The 16,975-nt window shown below is 40.9% G+C and overlaps 1 protein-coding gene across 2 annotated transcripts in view; it reads right to left on the bottom strand.

The window, feature by feature from the left end:
- Positions 1-463: 463 nt before the first annotated feature.
- Wnt6 (Wnt oncogene analog 6) overlaps positions 464-16,975 on the bottom strand; it is a 59,960-nt gene continuing 43,448 nt past the window's right edge. For both annotated transcript variants that reach the window (XM_067354722.1, XM_012373759.2), the window contains 3 exons: positions 3,935-4,051; positions 3,428-3,627; positions 464-2,844 (listed from right to left, as the gene is read on the bottom strand). In XM_067354722.1, the coding sequence (XP_067210823.1) occupies positions 2,383-2,844; positions 3,428-3,627; positions 3,935-4,051 (779 nt within the window). In that variant the 3' untranslated portion in view covers positions 464-2,382. The remainder of the gene's footprint in view (positions 2,845-3,427; positions 3,628-3,934; positions 4,052-16,975) is intronic.

Genomic DNA, 16,975 nt, shown 5'->3' with positions numbered 1-16,975 from the left:
TTGAGGTATCTTTCGAGATTAATTTTTTAGCACTTTTTTTATTGAAAGTTTGACGAAAGGTTTTGTGTGTAAAGTGTATCCTATCAAAACAATAATCATCAAAATAAGAGAGAAAAGCAAACCAAGAATATCTAACGTCAACAACAGGCTGAAAAAATTGTTGATCCATTCAGTCCAAAATTTGAAACAGAAAATAAAAAGTGCAAACAGAATAAATTTGATAGTATAGATCTATATTAACTGTTTAGAATTCATTTCCGGTGTTTTTAAATTTAATATTCAGCAAACAAATAATTTGGAATGTACAATATACACTATTTGTGTTAGATATTGCTGTATTCACGCATTATATGAGACATCGTTATAAATAAAAGTATGTAGAATATATTTTCACTTACCTGTAATCTCAATGACACAAAAGATAACTCATTTGAAGTAAAGCTAAATTGAATAAACGCTGTAATTTGGAATACAATTGTTCATATATTTTTTCCTCTTATATATTTAGGCTAAAAGATAGATTGTCGCTGCTATTAAATCAGTAAATCTTAACAGTAGCAAACGAGATTCGCCTCTAAATATAATTTTATCGACACCTAACTCTCACATATTGCGCAAAAGTATAAACTTTAATAGCTCAGTCTTATATACACAGAAGAGAAAGCCCTGTAATGCGGTAAAATTCGAAAACTAATAAGGAGCAATCGAGGAATAAAGAAACCCTTGCGTACTCGTTGATTGATATGGCAAGTGTTGATCGATCGAACTGCAACTTATGGCACAAAGCTTATGTCACGCGAGGAAAAAGCAGCAGAATTTGATAATACACGATGTATGTAAAACGAAAGCGAATTCCCAAGTTTTCTCCGAACGAAAGAATTTACACGAAAATCCGATTCGCCATTGATATATTTCTAACGCGCTATTAATTCGAATTCGTCACTTGGGAGTTCGCTCGGAGTTCGACCTCGCAGCGATTCAAGCGGAAAAGCGATTCACCGGATATTACTATGCAAACGCCGGCGCGTTATGATGCGAACGTTATTCGACGAACATACTTTACATAAATTCATTATATACTATTTACGTATATCTTAATATGTGTTACGAGCACTGGAGATACGTGGAAAGCCCGAGTAGAAAATAATCGCCTCGCGCGGCGTAGGCGATGCTGATAACAACTATTATATGTAGGATCTATTCTACATAACAGGAAATTCACTAGACCCCGTTAGAATAGTTCATTTTCGTTAAAAAAATTTAAAATTTTATGGCTTCATAGAATTCCAAAGTATTTTTTTATTAGCAAGATTTATCGTTAAAACTTGAAAATATTTTTTATCGCTAAGATTTGAAAAATTGTTTGTGGACAACATTGCCAGAAACTACTATTTTTATCTTGTTTGAAGAAGGTGGCAGTCTAACAAAGGCCTAGAGAGCGACGAAAACTTAGAACCTGCCTCAGCACTTAACGATAAAAATCTTTGACCACAATCTATATAGCCAGTGATATTTTATCTATGAAATTCATATGAAATTCTACATTCAATAAATCTTTTTCGCGAGATTTAAGCATATGTTCCAATGAAATTGCTTTAAAGCGGCATAACATGCATATATGTTATATTTTTTATCGCCAAAACATTGAGTTTAGATATAAATCTGCACTATTAACCATCAGCAATTCATAGATATATAGTCAAAGATACGAACTGTCTCGCAAACGCGAGGAATCTCGTTGCGGCTCGCGTCTGACTCGGCTCGCGCATGCACTACTGACGTCCTCGATCCCGCTCCTCGCGTTTGCGCGTCGATAAATCTCTCGAGAAAATCTACCGCACGTCTCTAAGTAAGCGAGATTCAACCCAGATCTGTGCGATCGCGATAAATCGTAAATCACATATCATCCGAACGTTCATCGTTGAACGTTCACGATCAAGCCGTATCCTAGAAATCGATATATTACAAACGCGATTATATAGCACATTATGTATCACGCTCGCAACCGAACAGTTGGATCAACAGTTGGATGACGACGACAGAAGTCGAAAAGTTTTTATCACGTCAAGTATCAATATTAAACTATCTCCGAACTCGATTGCTGAATATCTCTTTTTGTTGTTAAACACAGAGAGAGAGAGAGATGCATTTTTTTTCTACAACTAATACTGCGATTCTCTGCCGAACTTTGCGACTTCGATTATTATCTTTTGATCTATCGTTATGGCACCTATCCACAATGAGACTTACGAAAAGAAAATAAATCCTCGGCATTATCTCCTCCGTCTCTTCTAACCATCTAACACAGGCAGAAGCAGCTATCACATCAACCAGATCCTCGACGCTGTCATATATACGAAAAGTTCTCGACTTACATCGACACTAACGGCAAGTGTTGACGGTCTTCTTCACGAGGCATGTGTTGCACGTGACCTCGCAGCACCACCGAAACCTGCACTGGCAATTAACTTTCTCCTTTACGATCCTGGTGTCGTAACCCCTGCCGCAGCAGAGGAGCTCACAGCCCTCGACCCCGGGACTAGTCGCGTTGCATAGACGACCCGTCGTACCTAGCGAGCCGGTCTTCCGGTTCAGCTTGCAAAAGTCCGGCGAGTCCTCGCTGTAGATCAAGTCGAATCTACCGGGCGGCTTGATAGTCGGGCCCTCGGTGATGAAGCTGTGACCGTCATTGCTGGGAATAACTTTGGCCGCGCCATCGAAAGACTCTTTCAGACGGTTGCCGACTTCCCGAAACGGCGGCATCTTGCGCCAACAAGTGCGCACCGTGCAAGATCCGGAAAGTCCGTGGCACTTGCACTCGGTTCTCATAAAGTTGCGTACGGCCTGAGGAACGAATGTAAGTGTCGGATGGCAATGTATGTGTGTTCAATTGCACACCTTTGATAAAAAAAAGCCCGGCAGCTCTAAAATTCTAGTAACGACAAAGCGAAATCCAGCTCTAATTCGTCGAAGAATGAGAAATCGACAGAATGCCAATTAAACGCTATCTGTTATCGATACAAATCCTATCACCTATTAGTCATAATAGCCATAATAGCGCCTAATTGAGTTTGTTAGAATCTTGAAGATATATCAGCATTAGTAAGAAAAGCAAAGTTAAAACGTGCGATATTTTATGCCATTATTGAACTCTTTGTAAATTTTTTCGAATAAATATACCCTTGATATAATAAAGTATAATTCTTCCGTTGTACTTCATAATTTTTGGCGATTATAAGAATATTTTCCAAAAGTTGAATAATTATAAATTATATAAATACTGGTATAAGAATTCGAATTGTAAAAAAAAATTAGTGCTGTGCCGATGCTTATTAGTTTACGACAAAATAAAAAGCAAGCAATTAAATAGAAACACGTGCATCAACAAGAAACGCGCGTGAAGAATAAATATATAAAAATGACTCACCAGACGACCAGCGTCGTTGTTGTGAAGCTTCACCAACGTCTTAATGTCGCTCCGTTTACGATATGGGGCATCCATAAATTCTCGAGATTTTTTGAAGCCGAAGTTTACGTTATCGCCGCATCCTCCCCATTCCCAGTCTCCTTCTGTTGGCAAACTTTTCTTAGCTTCGGCTGTACGCGCAAATTTAGCCAAACGGTTACCTGCGAAAGAACTGCCATTTTCTCTCATATCCAAAAAATAATCGCGATGACGATATCGTATGCACAATCCGCAATTTTTCGCACTCATTAATCCAAATAACCAAATATTTTTCTGACTGATTTTCTTTATGGCAGAGAAATATAATAAAAATTATTCCCTTTACTTATTCTAACGAATAATAATCATTTGAACAATTTGGAAAAAGTTTTTAAAAGCCTATAAATTACAGCGCGTTCCAATAAGAAAATGATAAGAAATTGATGCGTGAATTGAATCACAAGAAAAACTAAAGGAGCAAGCTTTTACCCTTCGTCATCTTATCGCAGGAGCATTCCACGAGGTCACCCATAGTGCAGGCTCTGGTAACCGCATAAGTAACTCCGGCGGCGGTGATGGCGTTCACGAAACCCGTCTCCCGCGTATCTGGAAGCATACGGAGGGGAATCCGGGATCAATTAACGGACTATTACCGTGGCAGCGTGGTCCGCGACGTAAATCACCGATCGCGAAACAAGAAGAGGCGCGCTCGGCGCGTATATATGCGCGGTAAGTGAGCGGGAATAAAAAAATCAACAAAAATCTTTCCAGTCGCATGGGGTCTTAAACGGAATCGAGGAGAATGCCGGGAGATAAGAAGCAATGTCGGCAAGAGTTAGGGCGAGAAAGTTGAAGAAGGTCGCGCAATCAGATCGTTCGCGAAACAAATCGGATTACGCGTCGGCCGACGAATAAGACAATTTAAGGCCTTTCTATGTGTGTATACGCGCTTCAGACTCTTGAGATACATTAATTAATGATGCCAATTCCAGATGCGAAGGATCCATCTAAGAATATTTGAATTGATAAAAAAGTTCTCTGAGAATTATTCTGATAAAACTAATCTCTCAATATATATTCTCATATGTTTTTGTATTACGCATTGCGCATATTATTATAATATGGAAGATGCATAATTGATAAAAATATAATTTATAATAATAACTTTTTGAAATTGTTGCTTCTAATGAACGGCAGTGAAGTATCGATTATTACTTAATTTTTTTTTTTACCAACCTTGTAATTTCAGAAACATTTAATTCGAGCACAGAAATATTTTAGAGAGATCGTTACTTGATTGAATAATCTAGATCAAGTCAACATACCGAAGCAGATCTGATTACAACGGTATTCAACCATAGATGACCTACATAGATCAAAACATCTATGTCTACGGTATTGCAATGTATCTGCCGTGCATCGTTATCCAAGTGTCAAGTATAAAATAGACGCGCGATGGAAGGTGCAATTTGATATTAGACACGGTGCGCATGCAGTACTTGCTTATATGGCGAAATAGAGGCCGGTGCGTGTCAATTAGTCGCCGTAATGGTATGCGATTAACGCTTCTTCAGGTTTTCTTATAGACATGAGAAATCGCCGTGCGCAATTACAACCATCCACACAATATTTCAATAGCGTCATAATTTCATTATGTCAATAAATACGAAAAATCATAAATAAATCTAACCAATTGATTGTGTCTAATTATATTAAATGTTTAATGAGAACATAGCACTTTATACAGTAATCAGAAATATTCCTCGCAAACCAAACTTCGGAATGCAACTGAATCAGTATAAAGAACATCACTACTTTATGTCAAATTTAAATAAACTATTTGCTTTCCATTCGTAACTAAATTAATTATATAATATTGAATGATAAAAAATATTGCAAACAATCTCATGCAAATCTTGTCTAGAGAAAACACTTGTTTTATATTAAAATTAAAACTGGTTTTTCTCTCGCCGTAAAACATATCGTAATGTTGTGTACAATAAGCATTCTACGCAGCTTCATTCAATTATTTGACCTTGGTTTCTAAATACATCCCTCGTCTAAGATATCGAATTGCAAATTCCATCCGGTAGTTCCGTGAGATGTGGGTGGCGCCGATCGCGAATGGCCCGCACGAAAAGATCGGCTCACTAGCATGAAAGGGGTACCGTCGAAGGTTTTTGGGAGCAGACGCCCATCGGTGGTCCCACAATTCGGGCTCACGGTTGTCTGGTCGCGATAGCCGTACCGACGGGGACCTACAGAAACTCGCGCCCGATGCAGCTCCTCATGGCGTATGTGTATTCGGTTTCACCTGTCACGACTCCACTCAATCATTAAGCGGACAATGCACACGACGCGGAATTTCACCCCTTTTCAAAACGGGAGATCGCCCCGACCGACCATTGTCTCCATCAGCATCCGGTTTTTGCAAAACGAGGCTGCACGCAAGACCTTTTTATTTCCGCATTCTATATGTGCATTTCACTCTTTTTTTCTCATCTCAAAACTTATTCTAAATGTTAATACTTTTTGGTCATGATAATTTATTTAAGAAACGTAAATGTATATAAACATGATTGTTAATTCTATGCAATTTAAACGTGTAAGATGTAGTTTATTTTATTTCGTAAGCAGATAATTAAATTGCACTAATCTTTATGCGCATTATGCTTCCAAGCGTGACAGCGTGTCTAAATTCTGTTATATCATCCGAAATTTCGCGTTCTTATGCAACTGACGATTGCAATAATAAATTTATATAACTAAGAATCATCGTGACTGTGAGAAGCTATTTTTGAATCGCAAATATTATACTGCCGTGCAGTATATAAAATTTAAATGCGAAAGGAACGTGTTTTCTCGTTAGACCGACGACACCGCTATTCCATTTTATTGCGAAACACCGTTGAAAACCGAAGTCATTTCACGAATCTTGAACTGCATCGATATGATCTCCGTCGACGCCGACATGCCGGAATTAACTCATAACGTGGAATGCACGCCCAATTACGGATTCCAGCGAAAAGCGGTAACCATCGTGAATATCGAGCCAATCCCGACGTATTGGCGATGCAGAATCGCGCCGCGATCGCATCTCATCCTTTTCAGAAACTTGATGCGCGCGATCTTCTGTCAATTATCTGGATATAGACGGTGACGTTGATAACATCGATCGTTGTAACGAGAAGAGCGTACATTGTCCTCATTGCTCTCTTTGTGTTTCTTTTATTAGCTTACGCGCTATTCTCATATCTCATAAATCAATTATTATACATTGTCAATCTAATAAGACTTCCTGGTACAGTCTGTTAGAACTTCAAGATTTCTCAGCTCAACGATACATTATTGTCAATCTAATACCGTCGATCTAAATATAGAAGAAAAAAAAAAAACGAGGAAAAGAGAAAGTAAAAAAAGAAAAAGAGAGTGGATATGTGTATCGAGAATAGCGAAGGCCGAGCGGGGGGGGATGCGAGGGTACAAGGAGCTCGGGTGGAGAACTCCACTATGACGCCAGGGAGGAGTTATACGCGTTAAGTCTGGTTCTCCGTGGTTCCCATGGATTCCAGGCGGGTATCTTCAGCGCGGATCGACAGCGCGGACGGAACGGGCGAACGCAGGCCAGGGGAAAGAGGGGAGGCCTGGCCTGCCACCGCCCGCGTATCTTCTGATGCATCGCCTCACCTTTCAGTGCGTATTTAAACGATACGATAGTTTTATACGAGCGATCTGATATCGGGAGCTCGGAGAGCGAGAGAGAGAGAGAGAAAGAGAGACCCCGGCCTGGCTCACTCTCTCGGCTCCCGGCCCCGGCCATCGCTTCTTCTCTTCTTCCCCGGCCGATCGATCGCCTCGCTCTATCTCCGTTCCGGCTCCAACCTTCGTTCGAACCGATGCACCGGCCCTTTAACATGACGGAAGCATCGAGCCCCCTTCGAGCTCACGCGGCCGGATCGTTTACGAGAGCTCCGTTCTCGCTGCTCTTTTTTTCGTAGCTTCCTCCACTCGGAGGAATTTCCTGATGTCGCCCGTCGGCCCTAAATCTGAACGATCCTCGGGAGAAAAGTCGAAGGAAAACTGCAGGGAAAGTTTTCAAAATTGCAACTGACTGTTTTCCTCGTCAATATCGAAAATCCTTTCAAACTGTTACATTAGTATCTCAGATCCAATTCATATTTAAGCAAAAATCGTGTCTACGTTATAAACTCATAAACACTGTCTTATAATAATCCAATTTGAATTGAAATAAATCTTGCATTAATCAAGTTTCTGTTGAACGACCAATTGTTAACAAAAACTGATCGCGCAATGAGAGCTGTTCAATTTCGCGTCCTGAAATGTTTCCCGTTGCCGTACGACGATGCATTTGAGCATTTTGATGGTCGCCCCGGGAATGCCGGAGAGAGAGAGAGAGAGAGAGAGAGAGAAGGGGGGGGGAGGGAGGTGCAGAGACGGCAGATAATATAAATCACTTCGAATCAATTAGACACGAGGGATCGCGAGTCGATGATCTCGCGTTGCCGTGCCGCCGGCTGCACCTGTGGGCAGCCCTTCGTCTCGGGTCGCCCCGGACGGTTCAGCCAATTATCAGCATTCCGGGGCATTATCCTCGGAGCGGGACTTACGCCGTGTTTAATTGCGAGTGGTCTTCTCCTTCTTTCTCCACGTCTCTCGCGTCTTCTTCAGTTCTCCCTCACGAGAGTTTTCTTTTTCTCCCGTCCGCATCATTCCAGATGGAGAAGAATAAGCCGGTCGACGATAAAATGCAACCGCAGAGAGCGGGTCATTTCATTGTCTGAACCCGGAAAACATTTTTTTCGTGAGTTTTCGCCGCTTTCTTAAATTATACAGTCCGTCCACGCTCATTCACGTCACGTCGCTTTCGTGAAAACATAAAAATAATGACGCGAGTAACGTCATAATAATAAATTGTAAGTGTGTAGTCGGAAGATTTGAACCCTTTTGATTTTTTTTTTTTTTTCATGAGCAGTATATTTATATTAAATGCTAAAGCAAACTTTCCCTTAATCGGAAAAGAGCGCTTAAGATGAATATATTGGCGCAAGACTTAATGATCGGCATGCACCTTTCAGTTTTATGAACTTTTTATATCTGAATACTAACAATGTCAGGCATGGCCGAATCTTGTAATGAAGAATTGAGTCAGCGTGCCGAGGTCCATTTATGGTTAAAAGAAGATTGTGCCGCCTGTCTCACAACGATTACCCGCGTTGCGTCAGCGCGCCGCCGCCGACTGACATATGCATAAATATATGTATACGCGGTGCATCGGTGCACCGTTCGGCGTTCTTTCGATGCTGGCACACCGTGAGCAAGGAATGTCGCGAGTGACGTTCCACTTGCCGCGCGACGTATACACGTCGTTTCGTCGAAACGATCGCAATCAATTTGCTCGTCAATTATGTAACATCGTGGATCACGCGATCGCGTAATATGCTATGCACCGCGCGTGCGTTTCTATCCGCTACGTGGGATTTCAAGTACGTGGCGCAATAAGTTGGAGAATCTTAAAACTGTGCGATTACGCTAATTCTAGATGTTATCCATCAGAATAACACGTTATTGAATTTACCACGTTTTTACATCTCGGACTTGGTTGTTTCCCGCATAATTTTCTGCAATTATGTAGCGCAATGCTCTGGCCGAGAGTTCCGGGAAAACCAATCGTAATTTCAATTTACAGATACTTTGCCGATACCGTGTAATCAAATTTTCCGCAGGGAAACAGTTAAGCGAATAACATATCAGTCTTGTTTAATGTAACTTGAAAAACTATTTGACATATCACTCTCACAAGTTATTAAAAAACTGGAAGCGAACATCTCTCTGGAATACCTTCTGCAACGCCCGACTAACGCTACGCGATGTCTGATATACATTTATGGGATACGCAAGAATGCGTGAATGCAATCGCACATACGGCAATGTGGTTTTCTAAAGGGTTAACAAATCCCTCGTAAATCACACGGTGATTAATCGATCGATCGGATTATGCAAGCGCGCAATTTGCGTCGGGCCGCCATTGTAGGAATTATGTCGCCGTTGTACTCAATCGACGCATGTAGAGATGGTATCGATCGTTCTCAACGGGGTGATTTGTTTAGCCGTGAGACGATCTATCGCTGGATGCACCGATTCATACGCAGCGAGTCGTACTTGGTATCGATTCTCGCTTGTACATCCTCGCGCCGATTTTTACCTTCGTTCTTAACACAATTTTTAGTGCATTATTCTCGCATTGTATCTATATTTTCAAAAATAAAGTGTCGTAAAGAATATTTCTGACATAATGCTAATGTAGAATATTCTTAGTTATGTCACTTTTTTTTACACACATCCGTCATTTTCGTGCGTACTGAGTGCCACCGTGAAAGTATGATGTGCCGGAGGGCAATGCAATCGAGGAGGAAGAAAGAAAGAACGGAGAGAAGAGGAAATAACATTAGACGATCAAGGCGAGCACACGAGAAAGGAAGGAACGGACGACGTTGAAGCAGGTTAAAGCGAAAAGAGCAGCGCGAACGACGATAAATCTCGACGGGCATCCGTAAATAAAGTGGAGAATATTCAATGAGAGAGGAAGATAGTGCGCGCGGAGGGCCGCGAGGCGAGGAGCGCGTTCTGCAGCGGGGCGGGGTAGAAGGGGGGAGAGAAAAAGAAGCGCGCACGAGATCGGCTTGCTCGCACGAGCACCAGATCCTCGCGGGTTCGCTCCCCCGACTCTCACCGAGGGCGTACCGCGAGGGAGAAAATCTTTCCAATAAATACCGCAGCGGAACGGACGCATGAATGCCAGCAAAAATCGCGGAATGACCAATTGCGGCGGGAGCTCCGCCGGTGCGCTCGCCTTTTCCGCGAGATTCCAGCGAATTTTTGAACGCCGCATCACCGCTGGGTTCCCCAGTCTTGCAGGAATTTCTCTATCTGTTTCTTGCTCTCTCTCTCTGTCTCTCTCTCTCCCTCTCGCTGCTCTCACCGAGCATTCGAGATCTAAGCTATGTTCAGCAAAGTGTACTATGCACGGCTCATCATTGCACAAGATATCGCGGTGATTACGAGAGGCCAGTCCGAAGGGACAATGTACTTGGTCATGCACATCTACCAGCCCTCCTGGTGCGTAACGAGAGCAAGGAATTTCCCGACTTGCACTCATTTTCGTGCGTTGAAATCTCCCGGTGAATGCAGTAAAGAAAAGAGAAAAAGAGAACGAGCAATTGGTAACTAATAAAATTTAATAAGAGTAATTTAAAATATAAGCAAAATACTTTCCTTTCATTAAAATAGAAGTAATTTTGCGAATTGACTAATCTCTTTCTTTCTAATTATGAAAGCAAAGTTTATGAAATAATCAAAACTTACGAATGCAGATGTGCGCAAAAGTAATTGAAATTTCTAATTAAATAACGAACTCCGCCTTTTTCTGCATCACGGATATCTCGTAAAGCATAAAGACTTGTGTATGAGAAATGTCACGGACGTGATTTGAATATAATGCGTACAAGTGTGTGAAGAGAAAAAGGCATTGCTGTGTGTGCCGTCAGTAAGCAGCCCGCGAACGAATGCACCGAAGTTTGACAAAAACCCATAAGATACGACGAAAGAAAGACAAAATAAAGACGACAACCGCGCTGGTAACTCTTCCCTTCCCCGCTCACGGTTCACCCGTTCTTCTCTCGACGCCGTGGAATCGACGGAGCATTCAAATGTCAGGCCGACGGAGTCTAACGGAGTAACAGATCTGTCCCGGTCCCGCGGCGTCCTTTTTTTCGTCGGTTCTTTCCTGTCCGGCTACCTCCACACTCCCGCACCCTCGCGCGCACAACGACGGGAGTTAAACGTACGGTAGTCGAGATACAATAAACGTACGGGACACTAAACTGTTTGCTGTTGTCAATCCTTTGTGGAGAGGATACCGGCCCGAGTATCCTTGCGATGCAAGTGGGGCCCATTGCTCTTTCAGATACGGTTCTTGGAAGGAGCGTCCGCGTCGAAGATTAAAACTACGCCCGTTTATTAATGATACACTTTACGCTCTCTTATTTACGTTTGTTAATTAATTCACTTTTATTAATAACACTTCGCGAAATTAAAAACTCGTAGTTGTAATATTAAGCGAATGTAGTATCGCTAGTTTTATAAACGTTATTTATAAAGCAGCTTTAGTGTTTAATAGAGATAAGTTATGCTGAGAGATGTTTTAATGGATGGTGGCATTATGCGCGATCGTGCACGAGATCCTGCGCTTTCGCATATTCCGTTTCATTTATAGTTTCGTTTGCCGAGAATGCATCGGGTTCACATACGGTTAACATCGGCTAATAGTGTTAATAAAATGGCTTTCGTCCTCACGGGAGGGAACGAAGGAAGCGAAGCGTGGAAAAGAAGACGGAATGCGTTTTTTCTCTCTCTTTCTCTTTATATTTATTTCTCTCGGGATACCGCGATATGATGTCCATCGGGTATTCCGAAGCCCGGTTGCACGAGTCACGGACGATTTCTTTCCTACCTTTAGTTGTCAGCAGAAGCGAGGAAAATCGGTTTTTCGTTCATTTTCGTAGGACATGCTCTGGCCACAAGCTTCGATCGGCCGGGCTATTGTTGCGACTATCCAAGTGCGACCGTAACACTATTGTTCTTTATAAATGCTTGCATAACTCATGTAAATCGCTTGTGCCGGGCAGTGTCAACCACCTGCTGGCAATCATTCAAGTTGCCCTTTTTTATCTTTAGCAATATTGCGCAAAAATTGGAAACAAAAAAATTTGCTTGATTCATGAAAATCGCAGCTTTGTGAAATAGTAATAGTAATGCTTTGCTGTCAGCAAAGTATTCTCAAGAATGCTTTATTCAGCTGGAAATCACGACGATTAGTTTTGCTTCAGTAATCTTGCTTGGGATTAACAAGCAAGGTCAGTGCCTTATCACTGTAAATATAGCAGCTCATTCTTCACTTTTTTTAGTATGAAAAACGTACACACGTTATCTCAAAAATGTTCATGTTATCATCATGAAGAATATATAGACTGCGTTTCTTATGCCACTAAAGAGATTAAGACTGAGATTACGGTTTATCAGAAGTCAATGTAACGTCTTAGCTTTTAAAAAACTCATTTCAATTTACCGCAATTTTTTGTATACGAAATCTATCGTGTTATACATTTTAGTAAATTAAATCAAAGTTAAAATAAATTTGATTATTTGCCTACAAGTAAATGTTAAATATTTTGCTAAACTTTATCATCAAAAAATTATTATAAACTCACAAATGAGTTCACCGTTATTAAACATTTTCAAATTTGAAATAAATTTCAATTCTGCGTTTGTGCTTAGACCTTTTATTGATAATTGTCCAACAAATGCCGACATCACTATAAACGAGGAAAGATCGATGAGAATCGGCTCGAAACGCGAGGCTCGAACGACGCAGAGGACAAACATCTTTTAAAGGCCTTTTAGTAGATGTTTGACATGTACGCGTGACGTTATTTAATTTCCGTACGTGCGAGATGAGAAACGAGAGAGGCGCGAAAGCGGGCAAGCCGGGAATCCTATACGGAGCGTATTAGTTAGCGCTGCATTCGCGAGGCGACGAAACACTTAGCGTCATGCCGCTAAATCCGTTTCAGTCCCTCTGATTATCACTGCTATGCGTTCGCGCAAATTTCAACACACAATCTTAACCCGTTTAAGGGATAAGTCAAGGCCACAGGCATTGAAAAGCGTAAAAAATGTAGCGCAAGCATTCCACTCGATTTTAATCTCGGTTAGTGAAAAAGCGCAGTCAAATAGACTTAAAAAATTTACGCTATTATTACACAAGTTAAATTTATTTGTCTTTAATTTACTTCAATCGCGCGCTTCTGTTCATTCTTTGTGCTTCATATATTTCTATGTTTTATAAGGAGTCATTCGAAGACCGTAAAAATAGAATAAACCGAAGATTTTACGAGCTATATTAGCGGAATCGCCGGCGCCGAATAATTAGTCCCCGATTTAGTAGAGATGCCACTAAACTCGCCGCTCCTATCTTATTCAGGATAAACTCGGATAATCTTGGTACGAGGACGATTCGAGAAATATGGGCGTACCTGTCGGACCACCTTCGCGGAGAAGCTGCGGTAACACTTTTTATTACGCGTAAACTGTCGATTTTATTTTCATCAGATGCATCAGCGTATCGAAGAATCCTCCCGTCTTCTTTTTCTCAGTTTCCTCAATGATCTCATGTGCAATTCTAATATATAGCGTTATTTGCACATACATGCAAGAATTAATTATTATTATATAGTAAAATTATTATTATTATTATATAGTAAAATTATATATTAATAAAGATATCGTATTCAAGCAGCCAGGATAGCATATAAGAAATGAATAACGTGCAAAATTATTTTACAGTTTATCAATTTTCAATAAACGATGTCTGTCTTGAGAAAAACGTCTCATTTTGCGGGGAAATAAACGATTTCGCAATCGCTCTCGCGGAAGAAAAGTATCGCGAGTGAACTGGCGAAGGTGCGGACTCGGGTTTATTAATGTCCCAAGGTGAGCATCCTCGTTAGAGAGCTGGGAAACGGCGAAGAAAAAGAGACGTAACTCTCTGAGGTAATTCCAAGGTAGCAAAGAGTGCTCAATCGGCGCAAAACAAAGTCGCCGCGAGAGTCGAGACGATATATCTACTTGCGCCGATAAATCGACGTGCATTACGATGCGGCTCGTTACGACACCTCGTCTGATTCGCGACTTGCACTGGCCGCGAGAAAGTCACCTTAAGATTCGAGAAAGCTACGCTGCAGGCAGCCAGTCAATCTCCCCCCCTTCCCCCCTGGCTTCTTCTCAATGAAGGAATAAAATTTACGTGAACTCTAGGCCTAGAATCCTCCTCCTCCGCTCATCCCGTTCGCAAGAAAGAAGAAGAGAGAGACGGCAATTTGTTGATTCGAGAGGGCGACCACTTAGGCGACCGTTTTCTTCGTCACTCCGTGGATTCCGTGGAATCCCGGAATGAATGAAGAAAACCACTCTCTTAATTTGGCCGTAGCCCATCGATTCGACGATCGTACCTGCGAGGGGAGCCGAAACCTCTGCACGGGGCAGCGCAATAAATTCCTGCCTCCTCCGCCACCCTCCGTCCGGAGGTAGCTCTTTCCACGGGTTTTTGACGCCCGTGTTCGTCTTATCGCGACACGCGGCACCCCTCAATTAAGAGGTGCTGCTCGTCCACGAATGTTATACCAGGCTACGCGGAGCCCCCGGGGTCCCTCTGGGACCACACAGCGGGAGCTACCTGCCGGGTCTAACCTATCGGTCCTGATCGCGCCCATAAAAATTAAACGTCGCCAGATAAATAAACGTCAATTGGGAATTAAGATAGGCGCCGTCGGTAGCGTGGATCCTCATGCGCTTTTTCCCTCCCTTTCCTCCCCCCTTCCCGTCTCTCCACCCAGACACCCGTTAGGAATCTTTCCCTAGAGCCGCGTCAGAGAGTGAACGATAGATAAGCGACCTTTGATATATCGTTCGTCGAATTTTCGGCTTGGGGGAAAAAAAAGAGACCTGTAGGTACAACATGTATCTTTCGGCAGTCTAACCTACACTGTTTCACGAGAAAATCGATGCACCTCAAAGCGATCTTCTCTACCCAATGAAACACTGCATGTGCTATTGTTGATAAAAAAGATAAAGAAATGATAACAGTATCGCAGTACAAGTACCATTCGTTGAGGAAAATCTGTCTTGTGTACCTGATCATCAGATATTTACAACGCCAAATTTTACGAATCAAGAAAAAATTATTTCATCAAGGTGTTGATTTTTCAACACTATGTTTTATGTATTTATTGCTGGGTTATATAGAATAACTAGAACCTTGAAAAGCCTTTTTGGCAAAATTGAGAAATTATATTTGCAAAAAAACTTTTACCGTCTTCACAGGTTTTTGTGTACCAAAAAAACGGGAGGTTTCTATGCCTGTGTAATAAAACTATAGTAGCTAAGCTGTGGCTTTTATATATATCACTGCTTGTCTCAAAAATCCTATCCTGAACAAAGAATTCGGAAATATTACTCATATTTTTATAACCCTACCTTTTACACAAGATTAGTAATATTCTTACCGTAAAATACGCTTTCACTGATTAATATGTTATTTTTTATGACACCGCTACTTTACGCTATTGACATTATTTCAAAGTATTTTATTATATTTCGACAAAGGCTTTAGAATGCCCACTAACTGAGAACCTTTATTTGTTTCGGAGAACTTTCACTTATTTTATCCTTTGAATTGCGTCTCACCACTCTCGTTTAAATTGAAAAAGTATTCACTTTATCCTTTCTTATAAAAACATTTTTTCGAAACCCTCGAAGAAAAATTACCCCGATGACAAGTCGAATAGTAAAAGTCGATAGACTCGAAACGTTCTTCGAAATCTTTGCGGCCCAGAACAACGGATGGCACAGAAAGTCGTATATTTCTTCCCAGATATCCAACGGTAACCTGTCTTGAGCTTGTAACAGATAATCACCTTGACTCCACAGATTAGAAACGGATCCACAGATTAGAAATTAATTTATTCTTTTTATTAAAAAAAAAAAAAAAAAAAAAAAAAAAACAAATGCGCGTAATTTACAAATTTATTTAAAATCTATATACTTGACATTTTAAAAAATTTAACAATTTTGAGGACCCAAAATTTCTTTGAAAAATAATACGACAATAATACGATATTACGATTTAATACGAATTGACAAATCTCGCTTCTTGAGATAAAATCAAGTCGAAAAATAACAGCAGTAAGCTGATATATTTCAAAATGTGTAATACTGCATAAATAAGATATATAGTAACATAATAACAAAAGTATTTTGTAATAATGACAGGTCTCTCAATAAAACCGCAATAATTGAGAAACAGAAGCAAGAGAACACAAAGATGTCACGGTGCAAATGTATTATAAGCAGTATACCGCTTACACGAGACTTCCCAAGGCGGAGCTATTCATGAACAGAGTCACAGATAAATTGTCACCCAGAACGACCGGTTAACACATCGCCTCCTTGTCATCGAGATGCGCGCTATTATGTACCTGCTGTTCGACCTTTTCCCGACAGGCCCACCGTTTGAGGTGTAATTTTTGGTTCCACGAATGAATGCCTCGCAACATAAAACTTTCACTCGGCAAACTGGTTTATATTGCCTACCTTTTTTTTATTGCCATTATTAATTTTCTTATTATTTATTTTGTATATAAATGCACTTATTTATCTTATATATGAACATTAATATTTCTTTTCCATGTGCTTTAACATATACATTCAACATAATCTTAATCGTTCCTCGTTACGATTAATCGTGCGTAATTCGAGGCCGATGGAAGATGCAAAAGGATAACGTGCTACGACGAAAGCCGTAAAATAATAATTTAACAGATACGAGAAGGCCGAGTGTACTACATCCGATAGAACTTTGCCGTGGGAGCAAAGGCTACAAATTATTTACAACGT

The sequence above is a fragment of the Linepithema humile genome, chromosome 5, assembly GCF_040581485.1.
Source record: "Linepithema humile isolate Giens D197 chromosome 5, Lhum_UNIL_v1.0, whole genome shotgun sequence".
Taxonomy (NCBI): domain Eukaryota; kingdom Metazoa; phylum Arthropoda; class Insecta; order Hymenoptera; family Formicidae; genus Linepithema; species Linepithema humile.
Note: the sequence above shows the minus strand (reverse complement) of the source record. Positions and strands in the feature narration are given on the sequence as shown.